At 34.2% G+C, this 20,780-nt stretch overlaps 1 protein-coding gene across 1 annotated transcript; it reads left to right on the plus strand.

Moving 5' to 3' along the window:
• Nucleotides 1-6,126: 6,126 nt before the first annotated feature.
• On the plus strand, nt 6,127-19,790 carry LOC126783726 (serine/threonine-protein kinase STY46-like). Its single transcript, XM_050509245.1, has 16 exons — nt 6,127-6,498; nt 6,980-7,094; nt 7,525-7,637; nt 7,775-7,888; nt 8,873-8,945; nt 11,753-11,863; nt 12,377-12,427; nt 12,985-13,124; nt 13,206-13,313; nt 15,241-15,314; nt 16,971-17,146; nt 17,816-17,911; nt 18,094-18,174; nt 18,280-18,330; nt 19,117-19,257; nt 19,382-19,790. Exons 1-16 carry the CDS (start codon nt 6,317-6,319, stop codon nt 19,409-19,411), a joined length of 1,656 nt encoding a protein of 551 aa, XP_050365202.1. The 5' UTR covers nt 6,127-6,316; the 3' UTR covers nt 19,412-19,790.
• The last annotated feature ends 990 nt before the right edge of the window (nt 19,791-20,780 follow it).

Here is a 20,780-nt window from a genome sequence, read left to right on the forward strand (position 1 = left end):
CTTCCTTTTTCTTTCTCTCTTTTTCTTTCACTTATTTTTGTCATTGGTGGGTGCAATCTCTTTTGATCAATTCATTTTTCTTCCCCTTTTTGTGTCTCATTTTTTCTTTATTTTCCTCATTTGCTTGACTTTTCCTCTATTTTTTTCCTTCATTGTAGCTATACAATCTCATCTTTTAAAATCTGAAAATAATAAAAGACAAGAATATAGACAACATAATTCATATAAAAAGACCAAGTAAGTTACTAGAATAAGAGAGTAAGATTAGGAAAGTTACGTATTAAGCGTTTCAGTTCAAGTATGGCTTTCATGAATAGTACGTTTCCTAGTCTAAAAATGACTCTTAATACAAATATGATTCTCAAATTATCACAAATTTTTATAGAAATGCCAATTAATGAAGACTCCTAATTTACCTATGTTTCCTAGTTACACAAGGAATCATACTTTAAATAGGATTCTCGACAATTTTTGTATTTTTCAACCTGTTTTAGCACCAAAATGCAACCAACGCCACCATAAACTTCTAACTCGACTAAATGACTCAATAGTACAATAACAAGAGCTAAGCAAAGTACAACTAGAGGTAAAAACATGTTAAGAATGTCGCACAAAGTGCTCCTATTAATCTTACGAGATTGTGGTTATGTAATGCTTATATATAAGCCCTCATATCATTCAATAAAGATACAGTTATTCATTCTACATCAAAACTGAATTTACTTAGACGTCTTTGTTATCATACCTCATACATCTTTGTTGAATTTGTTCTATACTATCACTTCTCCATAAATCATGAACTGAGTTTTGGTTATTAAGATGAGTGATTCTATTTACACCTCTCAATCTGTTATCTATACCTCCTTCAATTTTTGTAAATTTATTTTACCTGTTTTACCCTCTAACAAAATAAAAGCGTACAAGTAATTATCAGAATTAATGGCTTTGCTATAGTAGAAATATCAAGTTCGAGCAACTTCTTCTCCATTTGTTACCTTTTCATCTGTGCAACGATGCCACCCAAAACCAGCAAGCAATGTAATCTCTCCTCGCATTGATTATGTGCAACAACCAGTTCCTCTCTTTACATTTTGTTTGTCCAATTAAAAATTTCAATCCGATTTCCATGTTCTTCCATATAAACATCGATATGGCCATAGACTTCAGTCTTCAATATAAAAATCAAGCAATCTTTAGCCATGTGTTAGTTCATGAAAGCCATTGATGATCGGATACAATGATACACAGAGGTGGGATTGTTATAGAGAGAGAGAGAGAGAGAGAGAGAGAGAGAGAGAGAGAGAGAGAGGATTAATTGAATGAATAGGAAAACACCAAGCAAAAAGATTAAGAAAAAATGTTGGTACTTTGATCAATTGATGATTACAAGTGCAAACAGTGTATGCAAAAGAGAGGTGGAGGCTTTTAACCTCAGATTGTATGAATGAACATTTTGAAGAGGGTAAAATAGGAAATTAAATTTTACAAAAATTATAGGAGGTAAAAATAGCAAATTGGGAGGTGTAATTAGAATCCATTATTAAGATAAGAGAAAAATTCATCAACAAGTCCTGAACTCTTGTGGTATGGTCAGTTTGATCTCTGACCTTTAAAATTGATCAAAATGATCCATCAACTTTTGTTTTGCTATCAACTAGATACATCTAACTAAATTTTGTCACTGTTCTGTTAATTTTAGAGAAAAAACCCAAAATGATAACTGAAGTATCGTAAAAGGTATTTTTTGGTACCTATAAATTTTTGTTACCCGAAATGGTACCTGAACTATTGCACCGTTACCTAATATGGTACCTCCGTTAAATTCATGATGTGACATGTATTTAGAGTTTTTTTTACTAAATATAGTAAAACCTCGTTAAATAATACCCGATTAAATAATAACCTCGCTAAAATAATTTTTTTTTCTGGTCTCAACTCGGAGTCAACGTGTTAAATTAATAATTCACTAAATTTATAAGATAATAGAAGTTCGAAAATTTATTTAGCTAGACCCCATCAAATATATAAATTATTACTGTCATAATTTATATAATAAATTTTAAATTTATGAGCATTTCATTAAAAAATTTAATTAACATAATCATCATCAAACAATATAATATTTTGAACAACGTTATACATAAAAATAGTATATTTAATAAGGTATACGTAATAAATTAAACAATGTAAGTAAAAACTTTTTTCTTCAACAAAATGAAACAAAATATTTATTATATCTTAATAAATTAATAAGTTATAAATAAATTAATAGATTATTAATTTATTGATATATTAATATATCACTAAATTAATAAATTTTATCAATTCTGAGACTATGAATTTATAGAGATTTTACTGTAAGTAATAGGAAAAATAATAATTTTAAAATTAATTTTAAAATTATTGCTAAACAAATATATATACTAAAACTTGTGTTATGTTTTGTGATATAAGAGTTGATTTTCCTCTTAAAATGACAAATTTTATAAAAAAATATTGTAAATAAATTTGCAAATAATATAGATATGATTTTCAAGTCCAACAAATTTTCAGTCAGTTTTGTGAATTTGTGAGATTTTTTTTTAAAAAAGATAGGAAATTAAAAAAATTTGTGTATAGATCATTTTGTCCTTCTAAATACATGTGATATCATCAATTTAACAGAGAAACTAACGGAGGTATCATATTGGGTAACAGTGAAATAGTTCATGTACCATTTCGGGTAACAAAAATTCGTATTTACCAAAAAATACCTTTTACGATATTTCAAATATCATTTTGGGTATTTTCCCCTTAATTTTATAACGTGGATCATGCAGGAGCCCCATAAAAAGGGGTAAATGAGCGCCTCAAATATTCCTCATAATCGGGTCCTCAATTTCTCAATCTCAAACTCGTTCGGTCAACTTCAAATTTGGCGGGAAGTTGATTTTGATCGTGACTGAGGGTTACAAACATCATTTGCCCCTTTTGTGAGGGCCCACACTTTATTGATGTTATGAAATTAACATAACAATGATGAAATTTGGTTGGATGGATCTAGTTGATAGCAAAACATGAGTTTAGACTTTAGAGATCATTTTGATCAATTTTAAAAGTCAGAGATCAAACTAACCATGCCACAAGAGTTCAGAACTGTCAGTGAATTTTTCTCTTAAGATAATTATATGAAGGACTTTATATGAATCATTCAATTGAGCTATGTGTTCTATCTTCAAACTGATTGATGACATATTTGAAATTTTTTTTATACAAATGACATAGTTGAGTAGAGACGTTGGGTTACAAGACTTAACTACTTAATAATAAGTTTCTAACAAAAAAGTGAAAGATTTGAAAAAATATCTATGTTAGATTGTTAGTTAAATCATTGTTATACTATATAATAAAATATTTCATTATATATAGATATAAGGTAATTTTGGTACTTTGGGTGTGCATTTTGAGAAGACTTGACATGAAATTTTAAATTGGTAGTGTATTAAGAAATGAGTATGCATTAAGATAAATGAGGTGTGTATATAAAACTTCTCAATGATAAATTAAAATCAATTAGGATGATTAGGTGATTTTTGGAACTTTCTATACTCTGGCTCTATGCATATAAAAGATGTGATTGTACTCTCATAGAGATGGAGGTCCTACGGAGATTTGGTTCAAGCCATGGATGTAGAGAAATTGTAGCATTGTTTCTTTTCTCTCTCTTAGAGGACCGAACGGGTAGCAGACGCTTGGTAAATTAGTGAATCAATGATATGACTAATGAAGAAATTGCTGCTTATTCTAAACTCTGCAATCTATTTAGTTTGTACTTGTGTATATGTAGGGACAGTTTCTAACTACTATAATTTGTACGGCTTTCTCCGAATTTTGGTTCAATGTTCACAATTATTTTTTTGTATAAACAGTTGTTGAGTTGTACTTGATCGCTTGCATTTTTTTTTTGTAATCATATAATGAATTTACATGAAATACATGCATTTGTTTTGAAATCATAAATTCAAATCCTCAAGATTTGAAAACATATGAATCTGAAATGCATACGATTTGCAATCCAAAGAACAAGCCCTAAAGCCACGTGTTCCGGTTCATGGTGTTTTCGCACAACCCTCGCGATCATATCACACCCTACTTGCATGATCCACCTCCAATTATGGCATGCGAATAACAAACCCGTAAATTTCTCCAATCCCGAGGGTATTCTAGCCACACCAGTTTTACAATTATATAACTTTTGCCCCCACCATTTCCCAATCCTATCCACTCCGCTGTAATAATGACTAGAAACTGCACACCCACATGGAAAAGTAGGTGGTTACTGATTACTGGATGTTAAATAAATAAAATATATATTTTTTATTTTTACCATCTCTTGATTGTTTATTTTTTTAGAGTTTGTGATATAATGACAGTTGGTAAAACTCTAGATGCTAGCTTTATAGTATTAGAAATAGAGATATCACTGGTTGTTTATTATTAAGACCATCTCCCACCAGTAAAACCATAAATATACCTTACCACCACCTCCCACCATAAGTTATCCCCCATTTCCCCAAAATTTTTTTTGCCTTATGTGAATAGTAGAATGTTATCTATGGCATTCCATTTCGTAAGGTAAATGAGATATATTTTTTATTATTTTTTCATTTTCTTCCCAATCTATCCTCATACTTTTTCTAATATTCTAATTATATTCATTTTAATTTTAGTTACATATTAGTTTTCTCCATAAATACCATACTTATTTTTATTTTTTACAAATAACTATTGTACCATCACGAACCTAGCAGTGAGCTCTTTCATATGATCCCAATATTGAATATGATTGAGTTAAATTATTTTAATGTATAAAAATAACTTATGATTTATAAACGATAATTAACGGCCTCTTTAAAACTTTCTCGGAGATGACCTCTGAGCTCGGAAAAAGTACCATACACACTGATGCATAAAAGTAAAATAACTAAATAATACATAAATATTAAAAGAATATATAGAATTTTCAAAAATGTCCGTTAACTAGCCGTTATACACGTTGACAAAAAAAATAGTAGCCGTTTTTTCAATCATGATTCAAATAATAGCCGTTGTCATCCAAAAACCCTATGTATACCTTACCATTTATACCTTATGGTGGGAGCTTAAAAATAAAAGGCAAAAAAGATGCTAGGAATATACTAAAGTGGTAAGCCATATATCACTTATAGCTTACCAATTTTACCTTATGGTGGGAGATGCTCTAAGGCCCCTTTTGTATAAATAGAATGTGAGAAAAAAGAAAAATAATTTGATTTCATTTCCCTCATATGAAAATAGCAAATGTTTTGTTGATTCTATATGAGTGTTTGGTAGATATGAATCTAAAATTTAGAATTATTTTGTTAAGTTATTAGAATTAAATATTTAATAACAATTTTATTAAAACTTTTTTATAAAGAAATAAAATACAATTGAAAAAGAAATTAATTTTTATCGATGAGAATGAAAATAAAATATCACCCCTAGGTAGAGAATTCATTTCAAGCCTTAAGAATGAGTCAATGTCCGATCAAATCATTTTTTTATTTCCATTATAATATCAAATGACAACAAACAACACATAGAGATGAAAACTGAAATGAATTCATTTTCCATAGTATTATTTCCTATTAACCAAACGAGACATAAGAATTATGATATAGGGGCATATTCGAAAGTTCATAATTTGGTGAAACTCTATATGCTTGCTTTATCTGTTAACCAAATGAGGCCTAAGAGTTTGTAATATAGGGTCAGATTCAGAAGTTCATAATTTAGTAAAACTCTATATACTTGTTTTATAGTATTTTATGTTAACCAAACAGAGCCTAAGAGTTTATGATATAGGGGCAGATTCAGAAGTTCATATTTTGGTAAAACTCTATATGCTCGCTTTATCTGTTAACCAAATGGGGCCTAAGAGTTTGTAATATACGGAGTTAGGACAGATTCAAAAATTCATAATTTGATTTTATGTTTTATTGTAATAGAGATAGAGATAGAGATATCATTCATATCATCAACATTAAAAAAAAAACATAAAAATATAAAATGAAGTCGGATCAGGTCCCTCACTTTCTACTAAACCTGCCACATTCCCCCCCCCCCCCCGTCTCTCTTCCTTCTTTGCTACAGTTCAAAATTTATCTGACGAAACTACCCCTCACCGGTCCTCTTCTCCTCCAGATTCTTCTCCCAACGGTCAAAGATCCTCTGTGCTGATCAGACAAAGCTTCTCCCATGGTAATACCAGTCTTGACGACCACCACTATGGCGACGGAGAGTTGAAGCGGTACTAATGGATTTGACGGAGGGCGTCGGAGAGAGCTCGTCGCCGCCGAGAAGCTTCGGGAGCTTCAATAACTACGATGTGAGGAACGACGTCTTTAACCGACTGGTGGAGAGCGGTCATCCTTTGGCTTTGACTGAGCCGGACTTCCGTGACCAGCTCGACGCTCACTTCAATCGCTTGCCGGCTAGGTATGTGCTATTGCTTATTCCGACGATTTGATGAGTTAGAATTGCTGTTTTTGCTTGCGAAATTAGTTTTCGAAACTGCAAAAGCTCGAAAGAGAGTGTGAGTAACGGTTAGGGATTCCGAGGAGCTCCGGAATTGTTAAGCAGTTACGGTGAGGACTGAGGAGTGTTCTTGATGAAATGCTATTGTTGCTTTTGCTTGCGAAATTAGTTTTCGAAAGGAAATTCAAGTAACGGTTAGGAGTTTTGGAATAGTTAGGTGTGTATGGTGAGGAGTGACGGGAGTTTCATGCGCTTTTAGTGTTCTTGATGTTTTGATTAGGAAATGTTGGTTGCTAGGTTTGTATTTTTTCGACTATATTACTGTAAATGCTACTGGTTTGAGTAGTGTGACTACTATAAAGAGGTTACATATGCCTTGTGTGCTTTTATATGAAACTAGTGGCAAAATTCTGACGTTATAATGAAATTGTTGCTTGGGCAGTTACGGGCTTGACGTTAACATGGACAGAGTGGAAGACGTTTTGGTACATCAAAAGCTTCTTGAGTTGGCAAAGGATCCGGAGAAACGGCCTGTTTATCATACACGGTTTTTGGAGGTGTTACCTTTCATCTTACTCAGTCTCTTATGGGAGTTATGGAAATATTTTGTTTAATTTCTGCTGCTGAGAATTAGTTTGTTTCCTGTTATGCAAACCGAGTATTAGCCTGTGTTGTGTATGAAATCCAATTTCTTAGATTGGCTGCATTAAATGGTGCTGGAAATGTTATAATTTAGACATATTTATTCTGAAAAACGCGTTACATATTTTTATATACTATATCTATATATATGGTAACCTGTTTTCCACTACATATTGTTGTGCCATACTCAATTCTGTTTGCTAAAGAATGTGAAATTTGGATGCCATGCAAAGTAGAACCCTAAATGATTTATTCCCTTACGCATTCTCACTTAGATTACTTTTTTTTTCCTTCAGCTTTTTCATTTTACATCTTTCCATGGTTCTTATGTGTATATCTCGTCAGAGTATCTCTGCAGGGACAGATGACGAGGAGGATGAACAATTCACTAGTAGTGTTTCAACCTCAAGGCTTTCATGTAAGGACACCAATGAGGGATCTGCAGAGCCACATAACAGGTATGCTTTTTTCTGCAGTCTTCCTCTGGACACTATTTCTTCAATTCCATATATACTCTTTCAATTGTTTCAGTCTTAAATATTGATTTTTTGCTGTTATCTGCTCTTGTCTGGGTTGCTCTTCTGCGTAAAACTAGGAATTGTGCTGTTGACTTTGAACCTTGCTCTAGGCTCGAAGACCTAAATTTGGATGTTGGAAAGAACACTCAGGATGTTAATGAAGGAGATCTGCTGGGGAGATTTCCCAGAAGGTACTCAACAATTTTTTGTTTGTTTCACTGTGATTCTTAAAAGGCTAGGGACTAACTATTATTTATCAAGACAAGGATGTTCTGTTCAGTAAAAAGGTTTCCCATGTGATGCTTCAAGTCTCATCTGTTTAAAATGTTAATATGTGTTATCTATTCTGTACTCTCTTTGATTTGTTAGTATTTCTGATTTGGTACGAATTTCTTGTTCTACCAATATTTTATAAAGAACACATTACATCAGAGCAACTGATAAATTAGATAAATGACCGTTTTCTATCCTCGAATATCTTCAGATGTCTTTAATTCTTCAAATTTTATTTTTTTCTCTCATGCATATTTGCATACACACTTGTCCATATATGGTAAAGAACACATATTACAGCAGAGCAACTGATAAATAAAAATGTTACCGTCCTTTTAATTTATCTTCAGATGCATATGCACTTGTCCATTTATGGTAAAGAACACATATTACAGCAGAGCAACTGATAAATAAAAAGTTACCGTCCTTCTAATATATCTTCAGATGTCTTAAATTCTACAAATTTTATTTTTTCTCAAGCATTTTTGTAAACACACTTGTCCGTATATGATATAGAACTGTATACCACATAGTCTATATATGCTTCTATTAGTTGTATACCATATACATATGCCTGCATGCTTATATGTCAATATATGCCTGAACAGATATTATTTTCTACCCCTGCATGATTGTGTTGTATGCATGCATGCATGGTTTTGTATATTCATGTATGAAGGTTTTTTTCTTTTTAATTTATAAAGAAATTCATGTTTGAAGTTATGTGACATGAATCACATGATTATGCATGAGGCCGTGAGATAATACCTAAGGGCTAATTGTGTCATTGAGTTCGTTTATTGTATTATGATAGTCCATGAATGTGTTTAGAGCTGAACTTTGGCCATATTTTTAATGGCATTACATTTAGAATTAACTTGACCATGGGGATTATGATGCAGGCAAGATATATCACGCACACTCACTCATGAAGTAATTTTTTCATCTATTGACAAGCCTAAGCTTCTTAGCCAGGTACTATTCAGAGGCTTAAGTTATTTACTGTTAAATCTGTATTAGCACCTGGAGTTGCTATATGAATTTTATTTCTAAATTTTTTTTTGGCAGACTATAGCCGATTGTAGTCTGTCTGTGAAAATATATAGCATGCTTATATCAGTCAGTGTAGGCGAGGATATTGTTAAACTGGATTGGGCCTGAGCCTTTTCTTTAACTTGGGTTTATACATAAAGTCAGTGTTATATTCCTTAGTTGCATTAGTACCCCAAAGAAGGATATTTATAATTTTTGCATTAATTGAGAGTACTTCCTTACTTTTTCTGTCTTACACATAGAAACTTCTTCAAAGTACAGGAAAGATTAATGATATAGGCCTTTTCTTATTCGTCTCCCATCATTTTGCTGTTTATTTACAGAGCCATTACATTTTCTTTACTAAGTAGGTCTAATGTAGCCCCGATTGGGATATAAACTAGAATTTTGAGGGGAGGAAATTGATGCAGGAATAATATTAGAGGATGATTGATAACCAAGATTCAAGCAACGCGCAGTTTATTAATCCATTTGAGTTCTAATTTATCCCCAGTTGGACTATAAAATAAATTAAATAGGGGAGAAAATAGAAGAAATGAGATAAAAATAGATAGTGATTCAGCAAGAAATATCAGTAGATGAGGGATAATGAAAGAGCAGCCATAAAAAGATATAGACAACCAAGATTCAAGCAATGCTAATTTTGTCGATCGATTGTATTCTGTCAATGACAATCACAGTGCTCAGATTCAGAGCACTCTACCTAGGATGAGTGATAACCAATATTAAGCATTGCCAAGTTTATTCATCCATTCAAGTTCCTATCTATCTCCAGTTGGGAGTATAAAATGGAAAATATAGAAGAATGGGATAAGAAATGGATATAGATTCAAGAAGAGATATCAGAGGATGAGGGATAACCAAGATTTAAGCAATGCTAATTTTGTCAATCAATTATATTCTGCTGATGATGATTACGAAGCTCAAATTCAAGAAACAAGAACCCTACATATTTAGAGTACTAAGATATTCCGTATTCGCACCCTGAACAATAATTGTAAGCAGGATATGTCAATATATCTGGTCAGGCATCATTCTCTGTTGGTGACAAAAATTCTGACTCTGACGAGTAAAGTTAGGTAAGAACAAATGCAAGTATTGTGAAGGTCGTGTTCGTGTTCACAATCACATTGTCAATATCAATGCCATGGAGCTGTATAACAGTTGCTGGACAAGTCAAAGAAAATTGGAGATTTTGCCCAAATTATGGTGCATTAATGAGTTGCAACATTGTTGACTCGTAAAGTTTGTAAGCTCGAATGGGTTTATGCCATAGGAGAGATATGTGACCGGTGAATCCTTGAATTCTAATAAAGAGAGACAGCTTTATGGTAGGATAGGACATAGAGGTCCAACATTAGGAAATCCAGTTGTGACAATTTGGACACTGGTCAGAAGTCGCAGCAATCTGATAAAATGTGCTGCTCAATTCTATTAGGAAAAGAATGAAACTGGTACATATGTCAAGTGGGACCGATTTCATCAAGAAGGGGTCAATAATTATAAGAAATACGCATGAGAAAGAGATATCTGTAGAGAGGCAGCTTGAAAAATCAGAGGGAGAGGGACAATCAAGGTTATAGCAATGCTTACTGTTTATAATTTATTCATCCACAAGTGCAATTAACAATGCCCGATGATCTTACAAATTAAAGTACTAAAATAGATGTACTCTATGTAATGACTATAATATATGTTTAAAGTACTCTCCTAAATATATGCAGTAGTGCAATATCCTCCATTGGTGATAAGAACTCAACTCCTGTCAGGTGATATGAGGCTATAATATTGTCTTCTAGCCAACATCACAGGGAGTTCCGAGTTTCAAGATTGACTGTCCCTTCGGGAAAGCAACTCTAGCCTATATTCTTTGTCTAGATAAGCTATCACAACCTCCTGATGAAGTCAGTAAAATGTTTTTTTAACTGAGTGTAAAAGTAAAGAAGTTTTGTAAGTGTACAAAAGAAGGTTGATAGATGACTTGCAGCACGAGTTGTTGACTTATGACGTCCATAATTTCCAATGGCGCTGTAGGATAGATCAGGATCCATAGGTTATTTGTCTGCAGTAGTTTGCTCTATAGAGAGCGACCGCTTGGCTGGACATAGGATGGGACCTATAGATCCAGGAATAGCAACAATCCAGTTGTGTTAATTTGGTGAAAAGGGAAATCATCTGAGCCTTGATAAAACAGCAGCTTGGCAAAATATGGGTCTATCCATGTGAAATAATTAACCGTAGAGTAGGCATGTGGGCATGCTGCTCTTCATGTTGTCTGTATTTTTGTGATAAGGAAATTATCCACAATGGCGTTGCATTGTGGAAACCTTTATTGAATTTGTTTATGGGGAAAAAAACACGGAGTCTTTTATGCAGTTGCAATTATGTTTTATTTCCCTGATGGTTATCTGTATCCTTTCAACACCAAACCTTGAATATTATAGATATATTGAGGGACATTTGCATCAAGAAGCTCTCTATCTTTTGTAAGTTGTGGATTAAAGGCTCACATGATTACTTTGTGTCAATATAACCTTTGTGTTCTGCGAAACTGGCAGAATGGCAACACCCATTTTCTTTTTCCTGTTTTTGTACATTTGTTTATTGTAACCTTCTTGTGAATCGCGCAATCTTACAATCACATTTTTATTATGTTGGAAACCCTTAGAGAATCGCCAAGTTTCATTTTGAGAGCAAACAGCTTCCTAACAGATGTTCTTTTCCTGTAGCTTTCTGCATTACTTTCGGATATAGGACTTAACATCCGTGAAGCACATGTCTTTTCGACTACTGATGGCTACTCTTTGGATGTATTTGTGGTGGATGGATGGCCTCTTGAGGTACTTTCTGACTATTTAATATGTTTTTCATCGTACACTGTCGCTCCCTGTATCTTGAAACTGTTTCATCTTAATTTGTTATTATAATCATTGCTAAACATTGACAATACAGGTTGAAACCCTTGAAGGAAGAGTTTTATTTTGTTGGTTATGGTTGAACTGATGTTTGGCATTATATGTAACGTAATATATAATTATATTTGAGTGAATAGTACTGTAAAATATTCTGTTTCATGCTTTTGCATGCTTGACGACCGCTTTTGAGTCTGTGTTTCATCTGTCTTTCAAGCTGCACCTGCATAAATTATTATAAAGATTGTTCTCTAAGATAGCACTGTTCATATTATTTTGTTACGACTCTTAAGTTATATGGAATCACTTGTTTAATGAAGCTGCAAATTATCCAAGGGAAATGTCTTTCTAATATATTAAGGGGCAGTGTGATTATATTTCTTTTATGACAGGGAACTGTGCTGAGTCCAAATGTTGCTGACTTTGCAATCTTGTGGCCAGGATACAGATGGTTTAAATGAAGCTATGGAAAAAGCACTTGCTAGAAGTGAGGTGAGCTACATCATATTTTAAAACTTTTGAATGTTGTTTGGTTTCTTTTCTGAAGTGTCTCTGGTAGTGCTATATAAATGTATCTTGATGAGGACTGCTGCTCTATCGTATTCGTTCTAAAATATGAAGGAGCATACATTAGTTAAGAAGAGCTAATTTCTTCAATTCTGTTTCCTCTAGACCTTCTGATAACCAGTCCTCTTTTTTGTACTTTACCCTTGTAACCTTAGAATATATGGAGATGAATGAAGATATACCCAGTGATTGTTAGATGTCTGCTCTTACTATTACATTTTGGAGAATAAAATTTACGAATGTTCTTCTCAAGTAAGATGATGTGCGATATGGGAATTTGATTTTATTTTTTATCTTTTGGTGCTAAATCTATCTGTCTAGTAGTATTGGAAGCAGCTGTTTCCCTTGCTTTTGAGAAATTGTACTGTCATATCCTGAGCCCAGTTGAAATTAAATAGTTTTCCTGTGCAATCTCCTGCTTGATTAAATTGATTTTAGAAAGGCAGTAAATTGTGATTTACACATGTTATTCTATAATACAGGGATCATGGTCAAGATCATCCCATTCTCATTCAGCTGGAGAGCAAACTATATTGGCACGAGAGAAACCTGGAAGCTGGGAAATAGACAGGAGACTATTGAAGATAGGAGAAAGAATTGCATCTGGATCCTGTGGAGATTTGTAAGATAGGGTTTATTGCTGGCAATCTTTATTTCCTTTTTGGCTCTCTGTTGTTCAACTTTAGCTCATGTTCATTTGCAGGCACCGTGGAATTTATCTTGGTCAAGATGTTGCTGTTAAGATTTTACGATCTGAGCATTTAAGTGCAGCTCAAGAGGATGAATTTGCTCATGAAGTTGCCATTCTTAGGTAAGTAATGCCATAGTTTTATGGTTATGTCATTTAACCCTGCAATTCACATGAAATTGCAGTTCTAGATTTGTGGGTTGATTTTTTTTTATAATTAATTTCAGTTTATCCCCCTAAACTTTACACCTAAAATCAGTTCACCCTTTAAAAGTTTTTATTTAATCAGTTCATCCCCTATACTTTCAAATAACATCAAAGAAGGATAAAATTCAGATTTTCTTGGTTAAAATCCGATCAAAAACTATCAAAAGAAGGCTTCAAATCATATATGCAAGACTAAAACAAAATTCATGATAATATGACAACACTGAAGCTTTAAAATTAGGTCTCGTAGCATAATTATCGATATAATCCATATAAAAATCTGAATTTTGTCATTCTTTGATGTCATTTGAAAGTATAGGGGGTGAACTGATTAAAATCAAAGTTTAAGGGGCGAACTGATTTTAGGTGTAAAGTTTATAGGGGTAAACTGAAATTAATTTTTTTCTCCCTCACTTGTAAACATCCATATCATCGCTGACTAGAAAGAAGATAGCAGTTCTTAAATTTAGTTCCTAAATCTCATCCGCTCTTTGTGATTAGATAAATAACTTCATATTAGTTTCTCCCAAACAATAAAAAACTGAGGTCATGGCTTGGATGGTATTTTCAAGTCCAAAAGACAGATATGTACATTTTCGTGTTGTTTTGAGGTTAGAGTTATAGCTGTGTATCTGCATTACAACACTTATATATTTAGTAAGTTGCCATATAACTCTCTGGACGTCATAGAATTACTGTCCCAGTTAGAGAAGAAATTAATCGCATTCATATTCAGGTAAGAGAAGATCTGAAATCAGTAATACAAGTGCAGAGTGAAATGAGACATATATCTGGTAAAGCTATGCTGTTTATGTAAATACGAATTTACTCTACCCAGTGAATAAAGATATAATTATAGAGTCCCATTCAGGTATGCAATTGATTACCAAACCATCATTGTTCAGCTTTCATTGGATTTAATCCAAGGGTGGAGATTGGAGAATGAGGTAGCTTCCATTGGCAGGAATTACTTTGCGTCTTTATTCTCCAACATTGTATTTAGATCCAAGGGTAGTTCAGCAACGCTGGAATTGGACTGTAACTTTATAGATACTTACTTAGAAGCCTGTGTAACAGGTTGGGTGTTGGAGAAAATAGCTCATGTTTATCTGCAAATTTAAGGACAGCAAAACAGATGGTCAAATAATCTAGAGGATGGGTGTGTGAATGGATCTGGTGGTCATGTGAATAGATTGATTTGGTTCTTCACAAATCCATTATAATTTGATTATGCTGACAAGCTAAGCTAGGACAAGATATGAATTTGATGATTTTATGTGATCTTTGGTAGTCTGTTTTCTAAATTATATTATTCATTCTAAATTGCTTATTGCATTTGGAGGGTAATAGTTCACTGCAATATAATCTTATCGTTAATATGAGTGAAACTGAGGATTAATGGATTTGGTTTTAATAATCAGTCGGATTATTAGATCAGATTGGATTAAGGCTGACCCAATCTGTTGACGGTCTAGATAGGGTACATGATGCTTTTGGAAGAATATGCAAGTGTATTAATAGAATTGAATGAAGAAGCTAGTAATTTGACAAATCAGTTCTCTTCCTTAATACCAGAGCTGTTACTATTGTCAAAGAGTTATTTATTCCATGCATGAGAACTGGAACATTTCCGAATGCCTTTTATCATGTAAATGCCTATGTTTCTTGTGTCAGTTGTGTGGATGTATGTGGCTTTTCGGACTCGCTCTATTTTGGTCAAGTTGTCATGCTCATGGCTTTAAAGTTGGTTCAAAATAAATGATTGATGTACTTTTCATCAGTAAATCTCTCACACAATTGCATATACATATAATGCTGATAACTAGTCCACCGATGATTGCAGAGAGGTCCATCACAGAAATGTTGTGCGTTTTATTGGCGCATGCACGAAGTCACCACATTTATGCATAGTGACAGGTACAGAGTTCCTCTAATTGTTTCCTCCAGATTTTTAAATGCTGCACTTTTCATGCTTTCAATTCGAGATGTCTTTGGAGTGCATTTGAGATTTTGGAAAAAGATAGAGATGAGATTTGAAACATATGATCTTTATATTAGGTTTAGAACTTCAGATATGTGATTACCATAGATGAAATGGGCCAACGGAAAAAAAAAAACAAAGGTTAAGTGAGGGAAATTGACACATCAAATTCCACGATTTACCAGGATGAATCTAGGCAACAGTAAAATTTTAAGTCTCCGGAAAGCAACCACTTTATAAGTAGGGGACCAGCATTAGTTGATAAAGTTAATCCAAAGTCGGTTGCATTCAAGGATAATTCTATTTTGCTCTATAGTTTATCTTCTCTGAGCTAGTGAGCTGTTTGGATCTCAGGCCTATTAGCCCTCCCCAATAGGCAGTAAGTTGATTAACAAGCCCTCATATAGCCTGTGGCCTCATGTTACACAGTATAAAACTTTATGGTGATTCAGCTCCTAAATAAGTTCTTGAACTTACAGTGGTTATCTTGATGCTCGACTTTTCTGCTCTAGTAATTTTATTCAATCGATAGTTCAAGTAACGAAAATTTAGGTTTCACTTGTTTTTGTCTGCTTAACAATGTGGATATCATATTGATTGACCAAATGGTCCATATACTTTCAACAAGAGCGTGAACAGGCCTGATGTGTGATTTTAGGCTGGTGTCAATTGCTACCAAGGCCAATTGTATTAAATTTGGTTTTTTTTCTTTTTTGGACATGTTTATCTTTGTTGTGTTTGGTCGTTTGTAGCTATTCCCTTAGTTCAGTTACCGTGTTGCAATTAGTCATTCATCACCTGCACGAATGGTACTGAGGCATAGAACAGGTTCCAATACTGTAAAGTATGGATTTAGATGGCTTCAAACTTGACGGCAAGGCTAACTAGTTAGAAAAGAATATAATATACATATATAATGTGGTAGTGTTATTTTTTTCTTTCAACAACATCATTTCTTTTAAATAGAATAAATCACAGACGAGGATGACACCATACAGATTCTCGGAATTGGTGAAATTGGACCATCCCCACTTAAAGTTTTCTGTCTCACTTTTTTTTGAATCCACACTGCTCAAAGACTATTTCAAACAAAGAGAACTATATAGATAATACCCTTTACTAAGGCGCCCAATTGCTGTTCTCCAGATAGAATCATTATCAAAATGTTAAATAACCTTGGAGCATGTAGATGAAGGAAAGCAACAAACCATCTACACATGCCCCTTGCCCGTACCATTTGGGCTAGGAGGCTTACCCCAAAGCAGGAGTCAGGACCTCATCTGCAGATACCTCGGTTTTAGATCATTTTGAACTGGTGGTTTTCTTCTTAGATATTATGAATTTTAATACTCAAAAGCAATTTTAATAGAATGGTTCCTTGTATTGGAACTAACTTCTCCCAAGTAGCTTTAAGTTATCTGGTCTGTGTAACTTTGTGTTACCCTTTGTACTTCTTTAGCAAATTGCCTCCATTAAGTCCATTAGACTCTTCTGCTTATTGTGATTTGGTTAACATTGAGAATTCAGTAGTCGTTTAATTGAGTATCCATTCGTTTAATCATGGTAATGATCTTTATATATATTGCTGGCAGAGTACATGCCTGGTGGAAGTCTCTATGATTATTTGCACAAAAGTCGTAACGTCTTGAAGCTTTCCGAACTGCTAAAGTTTGCAATTCATATCTGCAAAGGAATGGAGTATTTGCATCTCAATGACATAATCCATAGGGATTTGAAGACAGCAAATCTGCTAATGGACACCAACAAAGTAAGAATCAGACCTTATTCTGGCTTCACATTCATAGTGGTACACTTTTGCTACTTTACAGCTAGAATGATCTTCTAAACAGTTGAACTTTTCAACCAAGAATAAAAGATGAGCAATTTAACTGCTAACCAGACCGTATTGTTTGAAAATTGGAATTTTGTACTGTGTTTGGCTGTTGTAATGAAGTACAGTAGAAACTTGTTATTATCCTCTGCAATCAATATGTTGTAGTTATTGTCGTTTTCTTTTAGAATATTGAAAGACTATCTGAGTCTAAAATATTTCCAGTTTTCCAATGATATTTATTTGAATCATTCTTATTGTCCTTTTTAAACCCTGTTACACTTAACCGAGAATTAAAAAAACTTATCTTATTGGATATTTATTCCATGTATAATAGGAACTATCCAGCAGTAGCTGACCATATTAGTCTTGGATAATTACTGTTCTGACTGATGTGATTCTTACTCCTATTGAAATCTGTGAACAATATATTCAAAGATTTTTCTAGTCCACTCATCGTAATTTTCGTATTATGTTTCCCTTGTATCTATCTGATTTGTCTTTCTTGTATTCCTTACCAAAAGAACTTTTTAACATTCAGTTCAGGATGAGAAAATGTTCTCCATTTTGCCATAAATAATTAACACTTTCTTGAAATTCCTTAAGGTTGTAAAGGTGGCGGATTTTGGTGTTGCTCGGTTTCAAACACAAGGGGGAGTAATGACTGCAGAGACGGGAACCTATAGATGGATGGCACCTGAGGTCTGGCTCTACTAAATCTAAAATCTGTTTTTCTTCCGGAACTTCTAAGTTTCAATTTCTCGACTTTCTGGTTTCCATACATCATACAGTTACTGCTTCAATAGGTAGTGGATGCCTATATGCTTTGGTCTAATTGTTTTCATACATTTCACTAATTAAGTGTTTTCATACAATTTCGCAAGGTTATTAATCATCAACCATATGATCAGAAAGCGGACATATTCAGTTTTGCCATTGTACTTTGGGAGCTGGTGACAGCCAAAGTATGTGTTGCAATACTCATATGTCTTTCTATGTGTGTCTGCATGGGGAATCACATGCTTATGCAGAATATAGAGTCTAACCAGTAAATGATTTTGGTGTTGCAGGTTCCATATGATACAATGACTCCATTACAAGCTGCCTTGGGAGTTAGACAGGTTTATGGTTCATCTGAATATATATTTGTTTACTTATATGTAGTGACATACGCATGTTAACTCTCATAAGCCATCATGTCATGGTTGAACTTTTGCATTTTCTCGGTGACAACTGCTTGATTCACTAAATTAATTAGCTGTCACAGAAACATTTGACATGCTTATCCTTTCATCTGTTTACCTATTTTTCCTCTCTTTAATATTTTTTTTGAAAGATAGACTTGGCTTGACTTCTCAATGTTTGCTAAGTGCTTCTGAATTTCTGTCGTCTTCATTTCCTCCAGCCAAATACATACAAATAGGGGACCCACCATACACCCTCACAAGACTTGGGCATTCTACCCCCAAAAAGAAAAATCATGTGCTCTCCTGTCAAGAGAAGAGCTATCATGGATAATAATTAACTGAGAACCCCCTTCTTAAATGACTGCAACTCTAGACTTGTAGCATTTTGGTGTTGTAAGATGTGTTGTGGAGGTCCTTTATATGCATCAAATGGAGATTAGGAGTATCTGGTCTTCCATTTTGAATCGTGTCCTATTTATTAGCTTTCCGCTTAATCAAAACTGCAACATATACTATGTTAATGACATAAGCAAGGGTTAGAAACGCAAAGAATATCAGATTTGTGTTGGTATCTGTTCATTTCTTGATGATATGCCAAGGCATACGTCAATGGCTTTGTAAGCTTTGTCAAAGGTGTTGAGAATGGGGGTAATCTGTTGACTCAGTCAATGATATTATAAGTTGTCTTCCTAATACTATGTTTTCGATTTTGTTATTCAGGGACTGAGACCAGAACTTCCAACTAACGCACACCCCAAACTGTTAGACTTGATGCAAAGATGTTGGGATGCGGTTCCTTTGAACCGGCCAGCCTTTTCTGACATAGCAGCAGAACTTGAGACCCTCGCCCAAGAAGTCCAGGTAGGGCTATCTCCATCTCTACTCTTCCTTTCTCAGGCCTCATTGTTCCATAATCTTCTTGAACTTCTTGTGTTTGAAAGGAGAATCTTTCCTGAACTAACTGGTCTGTTTCATGGAATCTCAGGATAATTTAGAAGCTGCAAATGGAACATGAGAGACTCAGCTCAGCTCTAAGATGTGTGCATCTCAGAAATTTCTGAGAATGTCCATCTTCTCTTTTTGCGACATTCCAACCGGTTCAATTTAGATGTTTCAGAGTTGGATTAGGACCTTGTTTTTTGGCAGGTTTTCAGAGGAATATAGAGGTATATTGTACACGCAGAGAAAAGAGAGGTGTTTGAATACCTTTCTGGTCTGTTGTAAACTCGCAAGTATGTTTTAATGTAATATGTGCTTTTGAGTAAGGAAACATATACTTTTCCACTACATATCATACGAGTGGCAGTTAGATGAAAAGTTTGGTGTCAAGGTAAATCCCAGCACGATGTTCCATTGTGTTAATAGTTGTAAATCTACCTCTTCTTTTGTATGTGTCATCTATTTTGTAATTTGGTAGTTTCTGTCTACTGAGTGACTTAGTGTTGGTTCTTTTCGGTGATTTGGGTGTTGAAGTGAAAGCAAGGAATTCTTCTCCCTAATTCTGTGGTTGGAAACGAAGTCCCAACCGGTTTATGGCGAGGCTCGGTGTGATCACAATCAAGAGCCTCTTGTTCAGGAAATATACAACTAACGATGCATTTTAATCAATTTCGTGACATTGAGTACAAAGTCTGGGATAATATCCAAGTACTAAGTAACAGATCGTGAACCACGATGAGTGAGTTTGTAGAATTGTCGTTTACATTCCCGAGAAGCTCACAGCTGGGAAGAAGCTAAGAGGTGAACTGATGATTGCAGATGCAGCAGTGGTGCTTGCTTGTACATTATATGAGAAGATCAGTGCATTGCAGGAAGGGTGTCATCGATATATCAAATCCAAGTGCGGTGACATGACTGCCGATTGTCTTGTAGTTGTTTCAAGTTCTGTTTTGGAAGAGTTGTTAGTTGGTGATGGGAATGAGATACACTGTATAAGAGTCAGATCGTATAGAAAATACAAGTTGTATCCATATTTGTAGCCATCTGCCTTGGATATATGAGGCGCTAGAGTGCAAAGACACACAAACACCTAATGTGACGGTAACAATTTTGTTCTTGGAAACTTAGTCGAGCTCTGAACACTTTTCTTTCATCTTTGAAATCGTAAAATTAGAATGAGAAACCTGAAACAAGAAGCCACTCATATTTATAGCATCCTAGTTTTCCTAGTTACTTTCAGCCAATCGACACTTAATTAGTATCTCAATTTCGAGAACTATCACAATATTGCCTCAAATTCAATCAACACTTTAGTACCTCATAGTTTACCATATCACAAAGTGACTCAACTCTAATGTCCAAGTGACTGGACTAATTTCGGGAGCATTAGAGGCTCAACCTCTAATTAACCAACTAATCCGTTCTTGGTTTCGGGCAACATAACA

This window comes from Argentina anserina, chromosome 2 (assembly GCF_933775445.1).
Source record: "Argentina anserina chromosome 2, drPotAnse1.1, whole genome shotgun sequence".
Lineage (NCBI taxonomy): Eukaryota > Viridiplantae > Streptophyta > Magnoliopsida > Rosales > Rosaceae > Argentina > Argentina anserina.